This window comes from Borostomias antarcticus (assembly GCF_949987555.1).
Source record: "Borostomias antarcticus genome assembly, chromosome: 3".
In the NCBI taxonomy this organism is placed as follows: Eukaryota; Metazoa; Chordata; class Actinopteri; order Stomiiformes; family Stomiidae; genus Borostomias; species Borostomias antarcticus.
This window is the reverse complement of record NC_140236.1, coordinates 31,309,511-31,326,422: the sequence shown is the minus strand read 5'-3', so window position 1 is coordinate 31,326,422 and position 16,912 is coordinate 31,309,511. Positions and strand designations below refer to the sequence as shown.

Sequence of the window (16,912 nt, the reverse complement as noted above, 5' to 3'; positions counted from 1 at the left end):
AATCAAGAAGGACACCAAAACCACCACCGATCTCCACTGCACAAATAGAGTAGTGGTGAGAGCATTGGACTCCCACCCTGGAGACTGGGGTTGAAGACCCGGTGGGGATGACTTTATGGGACTTTACCCCAAACCTCCACATGTTCATCCTTTCACTCCAACCTTTACCCCTTGCCTTATAGATCAGATCCTGTCCCAACCCCAACCCATATTCTAACCCCAACCCACACTAGGGACTGGAAGAAGGACACCAAAACCCACCTGCCGATCTCCACTACACAAGTAGAGTAGTGGTGAGAGCATTGGACTCCCACCCAGGAGACCGGGGTTCCTGGTGGGGATGACTTTATGTTGGGGATGCCGCCCATGTTGGGGATGATGCATTACATCTTAAATGGTGTTGAGAGACTCGCGTTGAGGTATCTGATTAGCGAGAGAACATTTACGCTGAGTTATTAACAGCAGTGAGTAGGCTAAACAAAGCGGAGAGCGCAGAATCGCCGGTAGAAGAAGACAGTCGATGATATTAGACATTTAAGTGTACAAATTTGCCTTTTATTTGAAAGGTGGGAGACTACAAACTGTAGCGACCTCGGAGAAAAGACTTTCATCTTTCCAACGATGTGTTTACTTTGGTGAGTAACGAAACGGTTTTGTCTGTAGACTCGGACGAGCGGGCCGAGGAAGCGCATTCATAGGTAAATTGCATTGAGAGTAACAGGGCGTTATCTGTAGGATATCGCCCTGGACCAGGTCTACGACAACTCGTGCTCAAACACCACAACGCCTTTTATCAAACTGAAATAGCCCTGCCAGTGCTAACCTCTGGGCTACTGTATTTAACATACTGTAATAACATCGCATTCATAAGCCATCGTTCTGACACCATAAGGGGAAGCTTGTCAACGACATGCGACAACAGGTCCTTATCTCTCACATAGCAGCAAATTCACACACATTGCCAACATGATCAATCTGAAATGCATACGGTTGCGTGTCCACCAACAAGCTGTATTTTAGGGCGCTATAGGGACGAGAAAATAACTTACCTGATATAAAATGGGCACCGCAAACGCGGGCATTTCTGATTATGTCCTCAGTCCAGTCCGTAGGCTATGCTTAGCCACAGGCGACTCCATTTCTGAAAAGGCCGGTTTCCTCTTGAAACGAATAAAGTTTGTCACTAGAGCGCCGATTTGTAGCCTACACTCGTAGACGCAACAGCCAGACATATTGATGGTATATAAAGTACTTGTCTTTGCACTAAAATACGGCTCGCTCTGAACTCGTCTGTCTCCACCTGCTTCTGTTTCAAGAATGCCCGCATACATAGCTGGGTCTATAATGAACAAATATGACCCACGCTCTATTTTAACAAATGCTGGGTTTTGAAGCCTCGGCGCTACCAATAAATAACTTATTTAGACACGTTCTGTCCGAGTGAAATTATTTTTCTGAGGTAGTCTTCTTCTGTGGTGGTGGCGGTGCTTTGGCTTCAACCCAGCATTTGTTAAAATAGACCCTTTTGCTTAGGTAAGTGAAGTGTCATGTTTATCTGACACTTGTAGGCTAAATATGAGCGCCTGTCCTAACTAGGCCGACACCGATATATTTTGACGGAAAAGTGAATGGTAGAAGTGTTTTAGAGGAAATGTTTTCGGTGGTGTGTGTGTGTGTGAGAGAGAGTTTGTTAGCAGGATTACATTAAAACAACTGGACCAATTTTCACAAAACTCGGTGGAAGGGTGTAGCATGGTCCAACCTAGAAACCATTCAAATTTGAAGCAGATCCGAAACATGGGTCTGGTCCACGGGCCGCCCAAACACGGCCGGCCGTTCATCTCCATTCATTATTTGAACCGGGATTATCGGGAAACATTCATGATGTGTTAGCTAGTTAGTCTGTACTTGCTAGCTAGCCAAGTCAGCTGGCTACAGCTGCCCCCTCACCCAGGCTTGGGGTGGTAAAAGGATAGCCCCGAGCCTGGGGGGGAGAAACAACTTGACCCAAACAAAGAAGAAGATCAACCAGGATCAGCGCAGGAGAGACGGATGAGACAAGTCTCATAGGGGCTTATTTGAGATACTTAAAGGTCTCTTCAGGACATCAGCCTTCCCTTAAAGTTTCTGAAAGAGAACAGCAGGAGGAGGCTAATGATGCTAACAGTGCTGTTCCAGGAATTGATCTCTGTAAGGCACTCCATTGTTATATCATCATTAGGCACCAGAGACTCACCTCTGATGATGGACAGCTTGGCGTTGACGTTGATCTCGCCCTCGCTGTTCTCGGCCACGCACTCGTAGATGTTCTCGTCCCGCGGCGCCTGGAGGGGCTGGATCCTGAGCACTGCCCCGGTGCCCTCATCAAACTCGATGGTCTTGGTTTAGAGAGAGAGAGATAGGGAAGGTTACAATGGGTTGTGCGTGTGCTTTTGATATTGTGTGTATCAAATTAAACTTTATTTATAAAGCACATTTTATACACAGAGGCACAATGTGCTTCACAAACCAGGCCAGGTCAAGCCTGGCTTATGTGTGTTGGCTGGCTTGTTTCTGTGCGGGACTGGTAGGATGGTAATGTCTGATAAATAAAGATGGGTCTTGTCACCTGGACACATCAGTTCCAATGCTTCCAATGCTAATCCAGCACAATGAGAGCGGGATAGCCAGTAAGCTCATGGGCTCACAACAACTAGCAGCAGCTTCCATAACATTAATGGTAGCGGCCAGTGGCTAAAGCAGTTACACTGATGATTCCTGTAATGTTAGCTATTTTGCTGCAATGGGTTCAAACTTTGGTTTCTGGATAAAGGTCATGACTTGCTGTTTTGCACTTCCCTTTAGGTGGTGAATAAGTAGACCCAGGACACAGTGGGTTATTTGGACATCTACTAGGATCTTGATATTGTATTGATATGAAGATATGAAAGTAAAGTGTTTGCCCTTAGAAGTAAATTGTAATTAATGGTTCTTAGCTAAGTAACCTAAATGTAGGCAGACTTGAAAGGTCAATTGTAATAATATCATGAATGAACAATTGTAAACATAGTACTCAACAGAATAGGTAATATTCAAGTCTTGATTGAAACCTTTCCTAAATGCTTTATTAAACATACAGACATGCACATTAAAAGTAGCCATAAGTTGTTATTTTTAGATTATGATTAGAAAGTTGGGAAGCGTCCATATGAGGGTCTGCTGTGAGACTGAAATCACCTGCCATAATAATTGCACTTTCATTTAGATCCAGCATATTACATTTGAGAGCTTCAAAAAAGGTATGATCAAAAACATTTGGAGAATAGATTGCAATCAGACAAAGACGCGTGCCACTCAATGTAACAGTGGCGAAGCTGTATCTTCCATGTTCATCTCCTTCCACCTGACCCAGTTTCAGTGGAAGTTTTCTTTTTGCCAAAATCACCACTCCTTTTGTTTTGTTCACAGCACATGAAGATGATAGTATTTTATAGTTTTTGTTCGGAAATGTGTTGACGTCAGTGTGCTTAAGATGTGTCTCTTGGATAAATGCTATATCAATCTTTTTGTGGTGTAGCAGTTCGAAACATTTTATTCTTTTGAATGGAGAATTCAGTCCACTTACATTGAAGGTAAGAAAATTATAATTTAGAGGCATAAAAACATTGAGCATTTTTTGTAGGATTTTCTGTACTGGCTGAACAAAAACATACATAAAAACAAACACAAAAACATATTGTCAGTTTGCCGGGAATAAATGTCCCTGATAACACTGACACGAATAAGAAAAGAAAAAATGAAGATGATGTCATAGCCATCAGTCAAAAAACCACATGCTTCTGACTAAAAAGAAGACTCCTTACAATATACTATTTCCCCAGGGCTGAGCATACATCGGAATTCGTTAATCCAGCATTGGGAGGAAGGACCATTAGATACTTGTTCCTCATTGGTCAGTTTATAAGGTCAGAATTTGATGTGAAAAAGGAGAAAAATATGTTTAAAACAGAAATATTTAAGCCTATAATAGGCAACTGTGAGTTCTGTCCTTTGCTGGATATGAAAGGGAAAGGTGGGGATTATTCCATATGAAAAAAGGGGATAGGGGGGAAAAAAGAAAAAGAAAACACTAACAAATAAACTCCTCCAAGCCTATTCCCAAGAAGTCCTGGTCCATAATGGAATATTGAGTAAGGAGATCAGTCTTACCTCCATTCATCCTTTACAGTTGTCAAGCAAGCATTGAAAATGAGACGATAGAGAATCGACCATAGGACCCAGCGGCGGGGTTTTACGCACAAGTTTTACGCGACCACTTTAAGTGAGATCAAGTTAAACTACGCTCGGATAAATTGAAGTTGTCTTAAAGTTTTGAGATCCTTTCCTCTGTTTCCTCAAGACGCTTATCATGAGAGTCTACCTTGGTGTAGCAGCATAGAAATATGGATTTCTATGTGCTTGCGCTGGTAGCCAATCACTGAGGCGAGCTGGGGTATAAGAGGCCCTCCTCCCTCTTGCGCTTTCTCTGCGCTCTCACCTGATCCTTCCACTTCCGGGTTAGCGGTGTTATCCTTGGCAGAGCGACTGCGGGTGCTTAATTCTCCCGCGTGGTGTGAGCGCTGCCTACTCTCTGCAGTGGTAGACATTGGCAGCTGCGTTTCCCCCTCCCCTTCCTTCCCTGAGTGACTGTGTGTGAAAGTGTGTGTGTGTGTGTTATTTTAGTGTTTTTAATATTGTTAATTAATAAACTCCATGCTCATTATCGAACCACGTCTCTGGCCTGCTGAGTATAACGAACCTGTGTGCTAGTATAAAGTTAGTGATTCCCCGGGTGAAATTCCCAGGGTGGCGTTGTCTGGCAACTCCTCCAGAGGTTATACCAAACCTGTGTCACAGTGCTTCCAAGCCCACCCCGCCACATTGGTAATACTTGAATCTAGTTTGGTTTCCAGTGCTAGAACCGAACTTGTTATATCAGTCAGGCGTTTGTCAATTCTATCCAATTTCCCATTGACTTCGGCTCGTTGTGTTTGAAGCTCGACTAAAACGCCGGCAATCGTGCATATGGACCGCAGTTTAGTCATTTTGTGCCAAAAGTATTTAACGCCTGGTAAAGCTTTAGTAGAATAATCTGTATCGGGTAGAACGGATATATTCGCAAATAATACCGTGGAAACGTGGAGCTGTGTGACTATGCCGCCATCTTGGGAGCTCGAGCGATGGCCAAAGTAGCCAGGCAGCATGCGTGGTGGCGGTGCTTTGAAGCTTCAACCCAGCAGACACTTTTGCAAGTGTCTAAGTGAAGTTTCATGTTTATCTGACACTTGTAAATATGAGCGCCTCTCCCAACTAAGCCGACACCGATTTATTTTGACGGCAAAGTGAATGGACAAGCAAAGGACTGTTGTCTGGCCCTGCAGTGGTGGAATGAACTGCACACTGATGTCAGGACAGCAGAGTCGCTGCCCATCTTTCGTCGCAGGCTCAAAACTCATCTCTTCAAGAAGTACTACAACAATCCTCCCTCCTAAGCACTTATTGTATTGTATTGTATTGCACTGTACTTTAGATTGCTATTCTTGCATTTTGCCTTCAGCACTAGATTATGCTCTTAGTCACTTGTTTTAGAAGGAAGATGCACTTGTGAGTTCTGGCAAGTAGTAGTACATTGGCTTTTCTTACGTTAAATGCAATTATTGTTAGTCGCTTTGGATAAAAGCGTCTGCTAAATGACTGACTGTAATGACTGACTGACTGACTGCATGAGCGAGCGGAATGCGACAACGAGACTGAGAAGGGCTACATTTCAACCAGACATTCCAGTGAAACCAGGTAGTCAAAATAACTTACCTGATATAAAATGGGCACCGCAAACGCGGGCATTTTTGATGATGTCCTCAGTCCAGTCCGTACACTTAATAATGGCGATTTCGTCTGTCTTCCTTTTGCTACTGTTTCAAGAATGTGCGCGCATACTTGTGCTGACTAGGCTGTAAAAGGGTCTATAATTAACAAATATGACCCACGCTCGTTACATAACTTCTATAACATCCAGTGACAAAATATGTCATGGTACCATGTCCACACCAAGGATTGAACTCACAACGTTCGCGGTGATAGGCAGCACACTATCCACTCGGCCACCGCTGACCTGGGAAATCTGTGGAGTCTTTTGCTTTTGATGTTCTGGGACCACTGCCTCTTGTGGTAGCAACATAGAACTGCAGGTCAACAACGCCAACAGGGAAAGAGAAAGGGAGCGACAAAGAGGATTCCCTTTTCTTGGTGTGTCGGCTTACAGCCAACACACAAAAAGGGGAAATAAAATGCATACAGTAACCCCGACAGGCCGATACTCATTTCAGGGGGAATAAAAAAAATAAAAAATAAAAAAGTTGAGACCACCACACCATTTGAGACAATAAGGGAGAACTGTAAAAAAAAAAAAAAAAAAAACAATTCAGACACAACGATCGAACGAACTCCTGGAAAATGCTGACTATTATGTTAGCTGCAGTATATAGTAACATTTTACAAGGCAAATGCTTATAGCATTGAACACCACATTATAAGACACAACACATTAAAACAATATAAAACACCTTAAGAAATAAAAAAAAAAGTAAACGGCAAGCTCCTATTTAACTAATCGGAGGCCTACTTACCTGCCTATATACTTTATTAGAATGGTACTCAACTATATGTTAGCTATATAATTAACACATTATAAAAAACCCATCCGCACGAAAATGTTGAACTACAATTAGTCTACAGTATATCGGCCTATATACATACCTGAATGTTATGTTTATACTGTTATCATAGTAACACATTAGAAAACTGTGTACTATTAAGCCACTACAGCCATACCACTATTATAACAAGGAGAACAAAGGCCACTAATACAACACACAGGAAACTGACACCTAAGGTCTTTCAGTGCCGCATGACTACAGAGCCACAAAAGACGACCGTGTCCTACAGAGCCACTACAACAGACAGACTACCACTACAGCCTACAACCTATAGTACTATGAACAGCAGCTCGGTCTTGTCCAAGTTGAGCTTGAGGTGGTGTGTCTGAGATGTCAGCTAAGCACAGCTATGCATGCTTCCACTTGTGTGTCAGAAGGGGGAACTGACAGGACCAGCTGGGTGTCATCAGCATAACAATGGTAGGAGAAGCCATGCGAGCGAATGACAGAACCCAGAGATGCTGTGTAAAGGGAAAAAATAAGAGAACCCAGGAATGACTCTTGTCGAGCCCCCGTAGTCAGCCTGTGTGGTTCTGACACAAACCCTCTCCATGTCACCTGTAGGAGCAACCCGTCATGCAAACAGCAAGAGAAGAGAGCCTGAGAGCAGAGCCTTTCTCCTCAAGGGTGGAGAGGAGGATCTGGTGGTCCACCGTATCAAATGCTATTAACAGGTCCAGGAGTATAAGGAAAGAGGAGAGAGAGTTTTCTCGTGGCGAAAAAGTGACTCAAAAAAAAGCATGTACCTTAAAAGCATGCCTGAAACATATTCAGGTGCAATCCCAACATAGTCATGCACCTGAATACATTTCAGGCTAGTAGTCACTAGTCTTATAGACTAGTCTAGACTAATCTTAAAATCGATTCTATGCGCAACCTGTGGGAACATACTGTACAAGAAATAGTGGGATTTTGTTGCTTTGTGATATTGTATTGGTAAGCTTTTAAAAATGTTGTACTGTATTTTACTTGATTTCTTAGCATTTTCTTCTTTTATCATGTTTTATCTTCCATCTTATTTTTCCTGTTTTTTGTGTCTATTTTTATGTGAAGGACTTGCACATGCACTTGCACGTGCATGTACATTATCTGTTGGAAAGCACTTTCAACTGCATTTATTTGTATGAAAGGTGCTATACAAATTAAGTTATATTATTATTATTTATTGTATTTTATGTTTTATTATTAACAATAATAATCATCATCATCAATAATAATAATAATAATATTATTAATACTATTATTATTATGAAACTATTAGGTAACCAGTTCAGTTAGGGCATTTTAAGACTGATGTGCACCTTCTGTTCAACAAATCTCAAGGCAAGAACACTAATGACCCAGGTCAATATCAAAGACAATGAGTGAAAATTCAAGGGCCTCGTGTCTCACCTTAATGCGCTGGGAGCTGACCTTCTTCCCTCTCTTGTTCCAGCTCACCCGCGGCTTGGGGTCACCAGTCGCCTGGCACACGAAGGACACCACTCCCCCGGACACTCCGATCTGGTCGACGGGAACTTTAGTGAACCGAGGTTGTGCTGCAGAGAGGGAGGAAGGAAGGGAGGGAGGGAGGGAAGGAAGGAAGGAAGGAAGGAAGGAAGGAAGGAAGGAAGGAAGGAAGGAAGGAAGGAAGGAAGGAAGGAAGGAAGGAAGGAAGGAAGGAAGGAAGGAGAGTGAGAAGGCGATGAGAGAGGGAAGACAGTGCAAGGGACAGGTGATGTGACAAGTAGTTCCAGTGGAGCTAACTCAATTCATTATGAGCCAGCTCCAAAATCAAAGTAGTTGCATTTAAAAAAAGAACAAGAGGAGAGAGAGAGAGAGAGAGAGAGAGAGAGAGAGAGGCTCCATCACATGTATATCAACACCAAGGGGTAATTACACTACAGACAACGCTCACCATGACACGCTGACGCCAACATGAATTATTTAATGGAGCAATGAATAATAAAGCGCCCTCAACTTCTGTCTGTGGTTTAGCGCACGCACGCACGCACACACACACACACACACACACACACACACACACACACACAAGTGGTTGAGCAATTTCTAGTGAGAGAGTAGAGAGTGAGCAAGAGAAGGACAGAGGGCAGAGGGAATGTGTGCTAATGTACAGTATGTGTGTAAATGGTAAATGTCTTTGTCAATGGACTACACTTATATAGCACTCTAAGCCAAAGCGCTTTACCATGGCCTCTCATTCACCCATTCACACATATATTCACAGCCCAGTGGTGGAGGGATGCAGGTACCTACATCTCCCTGCTAGCCTCAGTCTGGAGCTGAAGGAGCGGGTGTATGTATGTGTGTGCATATGTGTGTGTGCATGTGTGTGTCTCAGTGTGTGTGTGTGTGTGTGTGTGCATACATGCGTACGCATGTGGGTGGGTAGTGTTGACCATTCTAGGTGACCCATTGTGGGCTACTTGGAGGACTTTATTCAAAGGCTGCTTGTCATTTTAGGCTGTGGAAAGGGAAAGAGGAGGGAGGCAGCTGAAGTCCACAGGCTGTGCTGTCGGAGGACATTGGCAGATACTGTCATATTATATAGAGAACAGATGTCAGATTGCATAATTGAATGGCTGCTGTTTTTGTTAAACTGCAAACCTGAGTAAACAGAGCTGGTGAATGAGTGAATACAAGTCCGGGGGGGGGGGGGGGGGGACAGAGGGGGGGGGGGCGGAGAGGAAGAGGAGGGGGTGGGGGAGAGGCGGAGGAGGAGAGCAGGGGTGCGGGGGTGTTCAGCCTTGACAGAGGCAATGGAAATAGATGAAGGTGGGAGCAGGTGTGGATTGATTCTAGTCTAGTAGAGAGATTGGTATCAGAGATCTACAGATCCGTTGTGAGCTGCTCGCAGAGGGAAGGACAAACGCATGTGTGCGCACACACACAAACACACACACAGCTTTGACTGGATTTAGAAACTTTGAACTACATGGAAGTATTCCTCCTCTCCTTCCTCTTCCCCCCCATCCCTCTGTCTTTTCTGTCATTTTCGAGAAACATGTTTTTGAATGATTTTTCAAGATGCCCATCCACATCCATTGTATGACCAAAACGGTGGTAGAGCAATTATCAACTTTCTCGAAAATGATAGCTTTGTCAACGTTTTAATCTGAACCATTGTATATGATCATAAGTAACCTTAAAACAGGGCTAAACATGCATTTTCCCTTTACTTCTCCTTTAAGACAAAATATGGTACTTACCACAGACCCCAAATAACCTGTAAACCAGCTAATTAAAAAAATGTAAACAAAAATATATCATTTGGGACAGACATATGGTATATAGCCTAGCGGCACTTACATAAGGCATACGAGCTGGTGAGCAGCATAGAGAGAATCAGAGTGCTGATTGGCAGCAGGGCTGGCAAAGAGAGGCAGGGGGGAGCGCCGGCAGCCATCTTGGCTCCAGAGGGTGAACTTTGACCTGGCTGGAGAGCCAAGGCCCCACAAGTAGGAGACGGGAGTCTTCACAGAGGACGGCTTGGCACTCTGCAGGGGAGAGGAGGAGGACGGAACTTCCTGTTCATGCAGCTTTGCCTTGACGTTGAGTGGCAGCCATGTTAATCTGTGCTTATTGACCCTTAAAACGCATGCATCCTACACTTAAAGGGGAAGGCTCTTTTTTGACCACCTGGACCTTAATTACGGCATATTATAGGACATTTGACTCACCGAGATAACTTTGGTGTAATTCGGAGGCCTGTAGAAGAAATTTAAAATCCAGCGTGAGCCAAGTATATCCATGTAATGGCGGCGGACGGGGCACCGAGAATGCAGCTTCTAAAAAATTTATTTTCTGCTGCAAAACCGTTGTTTTCATCAATCTATTTTTATGAATCGCTAGTTGTGCTTCCATAGAGCGAGGGCTTGTTGTGATTTTCACATCCTTGGTCTGTTGCCTCTGTAATATTAGACTCTAATAGAGCTGCTCATCAACAGTGCTGTGCACAGGAGAGCAGTGAAGAGCGAAGACAGTCTGTAGTTTAGTTGTGAAATTTTTGACACCACATTTCCGTGAACACAAAACTGCAACTTAACTTGCTTCAGTGATATTCCCATGCTCCAGCGAGTATCAGAATTAGGATCAAGTTAAATGACAATGGGGTGACTACAATGGCTAGGCCTACTGTACAGAAGGATGACCTGAGGACTACCTACGTTCTGACAAATGCATCTGAAGTATAGCCTACAAGTAATTGTGGAGATTGCAGATGTGGTGGAAGCAATGTTTCCAATTCATGAGACATAACTGTTTGTCAAAACACATTACCTATAGTCGTGATTTGAAACTCCGAAGAAAAACAAAAACTTACCTGGTGTGAGGAAAATAGCCTATTTTCAACCCCCTCTACTCCAAGTTGTTAGTTTATGAGAGGCAGATGTGGGACACTATATAATTCGAAACTTGGTTGGTTGTGTCCAAGACTCAGGATCTGGGCTTCTCTCTCCCTAAATCCACATCATTTGACTAGGGGTGGGGAAGTGGGTGTTACACTAGAAACAGAAGAAGATTTGGGGCCAAACGTTATGTAACAGATGTTGAAATAACTGTTTTCTCGACCAGATCCGTGTATCCAGTCTTCATGTGCCAATTAAGCCGCAGGTCAGCTGAAACACAGAAGGAAAGTGTAGTGTATTTTTATACGGTATTACATCCATACATGTGTATTACTCTCATGTAGTAATCATTTTATTAAGAATAATGATAAACTCCAATTCTGTAGGAACTTGGTTAACTTAATTAGTTTAACATCTAGATGACAACACATGTCCTGTCCTGAGTCAACATTCCTTTGCCCCTGAGGAACAATAGAGATGGCACCTCTGAAGAAGAAGTCAGGAAGTCTACAGGTGATCAAAGCAGGACACAGGAAGAAACCCAAGACTGCCCCCAGTCCAGAGGGGGGCAGAGCCCAGTGACACCTATTGACCAATTACAAGACTAGTTGTAAATGTACCTCCCTCGTATGCAAAATTGTTTGTTTATCGTGTGCTCATTGGCTTGAAGCCAAGTATATCAACTCGGATACAACCTACTGTAAGTCAGTACCGCCGAAATTTGACCGAATGGCGTGCTCAATAAATTTGGTTTAAACTGCATTTTTCTCCAGAAGATTCTTTCCAAGTCAAGACAAAAAGATACGACATATTGGCGACGGGGATGGGATGGCGATTCTAGCTACGTTTGCAAGACCCTTGAAAGACAGCGACTTCAATTAAACTCTCGTGAACCTAACGGCCAAGGAGGACAAGAGTGAGCGACGTCGCGAGTCTTGATCGAGGTAAACCGTCTTGCAAATCAATTTATGCTTACGCCATAAAGAACTTCCAATAAATAAGGAGAAATAGATTAAATTGTGTACGCATTGTTGCGCTGACTCGGTATGGGCATTGTCTTAGAAAGACGCATACGAGTGCGCAGAGTTTAGAGAAAGACTTGAGCATTCAGAGTGGAGTTCTATGTCTCTAAAGGAAAACCGGTTAAATTAAATGCATAGGATTGCATATTTTTGTTAAATGTGTGAGGTACCAATGTAAAAGCAGGCTAAACCGGAGTCCTGTATGTCTCGTTTTAAAGTACGTTTTTAGCAGTCTGCTATTTGGTCCTGTTTCTTGTAATTGTCTAATGTAGATATTCTTACTTTCTTGAATGAATGATTGAGGAAGAGAGATCCTTTGTTCACTCCTCCACGTGTGTGTGTGTGTGTGCCTGCCAGCAGCCTTTGTGTGAGGAGACGGGCTGTGTGAGGTGTGAAAAGAGAGAGTGAAAGGAGAGCGTGAGGAGAGCCGTGTGTTGTGGGTTTTGTGCTTTAAAGTTTAAAAGTTGAGATTGTGTGTTTGTTGGTTTTATACATTGTAAGGTTTGAAAGTTGAGTTAATGTAAATAATATTGGCTGATATTTCCTGTTTAATTGTCTTTTGTGGGTGAAGCAACTCCCTGAGTTGTAAATTCCTAGCCCTCATCAAACAGCTGTGAAGAGGGGGGGTCGGTGAAACGCGTTCACTGGCCAGGGGGGTTGTGCTGTGGTTTGTAGGTGTGAAGTCACCCAATTGTGTTTCTCTCTCTATCTATCTGTCTCTCTCTCTTTCTTTCTCTCTTATCTCTCTCTCTTTCCTGTCTTTAGAAATTAGGGACAGATAATTCATCCAGTGGGTCGTGCGGTGTATGGGACGACTGGATTAGATAAGAATAGTTAATTTATAAAATTCATAAGTGGATGTTGAATCCTTAGCAGCAATCCACTAGTCAATTATAACTTTAGCCAGATTTTAGGGATATTAAGAAATCTTTCATCCTTCTCACCTCTGTTGTCCTATGCCTCCATCTAGTGGCGTTTAATAGGTTGCAGTTCAAGTTGGTTTTGATTGTATGGATTCAAGTGTAATAGGTTGTCCTATGCTGCCATCGTGTGGCCTTTGTTAGATATGACCGCTTTCTATATTTGTTTGAGTATTCGTGTGTTTTATGACAGTTTGACTTTAGAATAATGGATTGTTAATAACACATTTATTTTTAATTATCAGTGCTTGGTGATTAATTGGTTTTTCCCCTTTGAGTCAATCTGTTTTACAGTTATATCCGAAAAAGCTTTTGTCCATACCAGCCATCCATCCATCCACCCATCCATCACCTGCTTGAAAAGTAAGCCTGAATTGCTGATTAATGCTCATTAATTGAACTAGACTGATCACCTGATTTAATTGTTTTGAGTGGTTGACCTGCATTTAGGGCTTGGTATTTTATGATAAGGTGATTGATTGGTTTGGTTACTTGATTTGATAATAAGGATACATGGTTAGTTCATTAATTGATTAATTCTTCAATATTTTATTGATTACTTGATTAATTATTTATAGTTATTCAATTTTTTGTTATTATAAATATTATATATATAATAATTCTACTTGATACTGGATATAAGTGGTTTTGAGGGTGTTTAGTTGTTAAATGGATGTAGATGGTTTGGTGATGAGCTTTGGTTCTTGAGTGATTGGTGGTCTGTTGGATATCTGGTTTAAAGGTGTCTTGGTTTTTGATAGAATAAACATCAGTTTAAGGGTTTGCTTTAGTAGAGCGATATAGACGTACATACATATATTACGCTTTGCATATTGTGTGTGTATGGAGTGAAAGGACTGTGTGTGAACGGACAGTAGGACTCAACTTGCTGACAGGCAAAGTGGTGTGGACATTTCGATGTCTACGTCAAAATATTTTTTATTTTAATTCATTATTTTCTGGCATACAGCGATTAATGAGGGGATTGTCCTCTGGTGCACAATACCCTAAGCTTGCGTCAAACCGGGCCTTGTGGTTTTTAATTTGCAAAAATTAAAAGTGCTTAAATGGGACCGATCGCTCCCTGTGCTGAAGACTAGGGTTGAGATTGAGCAGGAGTATATCTGGATAGGCAGTTTAGGCAGAGCAAGAAGTGTCCTATGTCCGTGAGTGATTGAGTGTTCATTTCTTTATTAATTACATAATTGATAAAGCTTGATTTTTATAGTGTTAGATTCTTAATAGGCTTATTGATAGTTTGAATTGTTAACAGTTTATCAAGTTATGAGGATCTTAAATAGTCTTGACGCTGTTCAGTAAAGTGGGACGGAGACAGAACACAGCATTGGAAGCAGTAATTATAGCTCCAACCGAAATAGAGGAAGTCAACAGCACAACGGACAAGCTGTTGAGTGAGTGATGCTCTGTTCTCCCACATGAATTAAGTTTTGACTTCGCATTTTTATGACATCAAGAGGGAATCTAATATGGCTTATACACAGTTACTTGTGCTAAATACTGAGGGAAGATAGGTAATAATGATATTATGCAGAAGGGAAATGCCAGGACGACCGTTGTAACTCATCTTGATGTGAAGCGCAAAACCAAGAAATTAGATAAGAATCCGACACCAGCTGAAAAGAAGAAGAAGAAGAAGAAGTAGATGAACAAAAAGGGAAAGTGGAAGCGACAGTGACTCTTCTGTAGATGAAGGAGTGGATATTGTATAGGATATGATGAAAGTATTAGAAAGATTATGACAGGTGCTGTATAGAAAGGAAGTGTTGCTAATGAAACAGACTAGTAGTAGTAGTGAAGAAGAGAGTGAGGAGTCTGACTCGAAGGAAGATGATACAACATGGACCAAGGATGTACCAGATTAGGAAGAATTGAAGGAAATTAGGAAGTAGTTGAAGGAGATTAGGAAGTAGTTGAAGGTAATTGGGATAGAAGAGGAGTAGAAACAAGCTGTTGTTTTGCAGAACGACAACGACAACAACAACCAATGATGTAATCTTCATTCCCGGTCCCTGTTTTCCAACAGCCTCAGACAGGGGGAGATTATTAATTCTGAAGAATTCAATAAAAAAAAAAAAAAAAAAAAAAAAAGGGGGGGTGAAGAGGAAGTTAAACATGTCATTGGCTAGATGTCATCAGCAATTTACAATACAATAAGTTTCTTACATTTTTAGAATCAATTTTTTAGGAGAATGATAGCGGTGATAACCTACGTTGTCACCTCTGAGCCTGAGTTCATTACTGAAGTTGAAGTGATGAGGAATATTTTTTATTACATCTGTGACATTTTGGAGAAACACTTGTCTCCAGAAGATTATTAGAGAAGCAAACTAGTTGAGTATGGACTCCAGAGTATGAACCATCTTTTTGTTCAGAAAAACAAAAACAAAAAGTCATGTGTGTTGAATGATTATCAATGATTTGATGCTAAGTTCAGTTTATTACAGGAATTTCATAATAGTAGGAGTATTCAGTTATGGTTTCATATAACATTAGTTTAGATAATTGGTTTACAAAGCTGTTTAGTCAATTCAAATAGGTTATGTTTCTCACTTTGATTTAGGAGTTTGTGTTTCAATAGTCAATGAATGGCCATAAGCTGTTCGTTTATGCATTCATTCACATAATGATGTGTTTGTGAGGAGTTGGCGTTAGGCCTTCCCCTCTGTCATTAACCTCGGTTTGTGTTGAGTGTTGTTTTACAGATACCGCGGACCCTGGGGGCCGGGCCCTAGCCATGCCTGGTGTATGCCATCCTGGGGGCTGACGGTCATCTGTTGTCTGTATATTGTTCTCTTGTTTAATCAGGCAGCAGGGGGTCGTCTACATTTCACCTGTGTTTTTGATTCAGGTGTGTGTACACGTCTCCTTGGTTGGATTGTTCTGTTTTGTAGTAATTTAGGTTTAGTCTATGTCTATAGGATGTTCTGTGTTTTGTGTAGTTCTGTGTTGATGTTTTCAGACTATCCTGGAGTGCATTTAGTGGGCTACCAAGGCGTGGTTGCCCCTCACCAGCATGAAGCTATGAACTGTGTGGAGTCACGGATGACTTGAGGGTCATTCTTGGACATTCCTGGAGTGTTCTCCCTGTTTCGGACGGGGTGAGCTTACCATCTTGCTGCGGACATTGTTCTCTGGGTGTCAGAGAGGATTGCGACACCTGGGGGTTTGATGTCTGAAGATGGCTCCAGCGTGAGACGAGGAGATGAGACAGCGCTGAGGGCTGTTCTCCTTCGGAGGGGCTAAGTGCTAGTAACCTCTGGCCCCCGATTTGCTTTGTTGTTGTGTGATGATTTGGTTATTTGTATGTGTTTTGGGGATTGTTTATGTTTAATGTTGTTTTGTGTCGAGGCGTTAAGACGCCTCGAAGGGGGGATATGTAGTGTATTTTTATACGGTATTACATCCATACATCTGTATTACTCTCATGTAGTAATCATTTTATTAAGAATAATGATAAACTCCAATTCTGTAGGAACTTGGTTAACTTAATTAGTTTAACATCTAGATGACAACACATGTCCTGTCCTGAGTCAACATTCCTTTGCCCCTGAGGAACAATAGAGATGGCACCTCTGAAGAAGAAGTCAGGAAGTCTACAGGTGATCAAAGCAGGACACAGGAAGAAACCCAAGACTGCCCCCAGTCCAGAGGGGGGCAGAGCCCAGTGACACCTATTGACCAATTACAAGACTAGTTGTAAATGTACCTCCCTCGTATGCAAAATTGTTTGTTTATCGTGTGCTCATTGGCTTGAAGCCAAGTATATCAACTCGGATACAACCTACTGTAAGTCAGTACCGCCGAAATTTGACCGAATGGCGTGCTCAATAAATTTGGTTTAAACTGCATTTTTCTCCAGAAGATTCTTT

At 42.2% G+C, this 16,912-nt stretch overlaps 1 protein-coding gene across 1 annotated transcript in view; it reads right to left on the bottom strand.

Annotated features, from left to right (window-relative positions):
• The window catches only part of LOC311330068 (receptor-type tyrosine-protein phosphatase S-like), a 66,204-nt gene extending 55,007 nt beyond the window's left edge, over positions 1-11,197 (bottom strand). The window contains exons 1-4 of the mRNA XM_084462031.1: positions 11,056-11,197; positions 10,044-10,231; positions 8,127-8,272; positions 2,237-2,378 (exon numbers count right to left, since the gene is read on the bottom strand). Of these exons, the coding sequence (XP_084318157.1) occupies positions 2,237-2,378; positions 8,127-8,272; positions 10,044-10,140 (385 nt within the window). The 5' untranslated portion in view covers positions 10,141-10,231; positions 11,056-11,197. The remainder of the gene's footprint in view (positions 1-2,236; positions 2,379-8,126; positions 8,273-10,043; positions 10,232-11,055) is intronic.
• Positions 11,198-16,912: the final 5,715 nt, after the last annotated feature.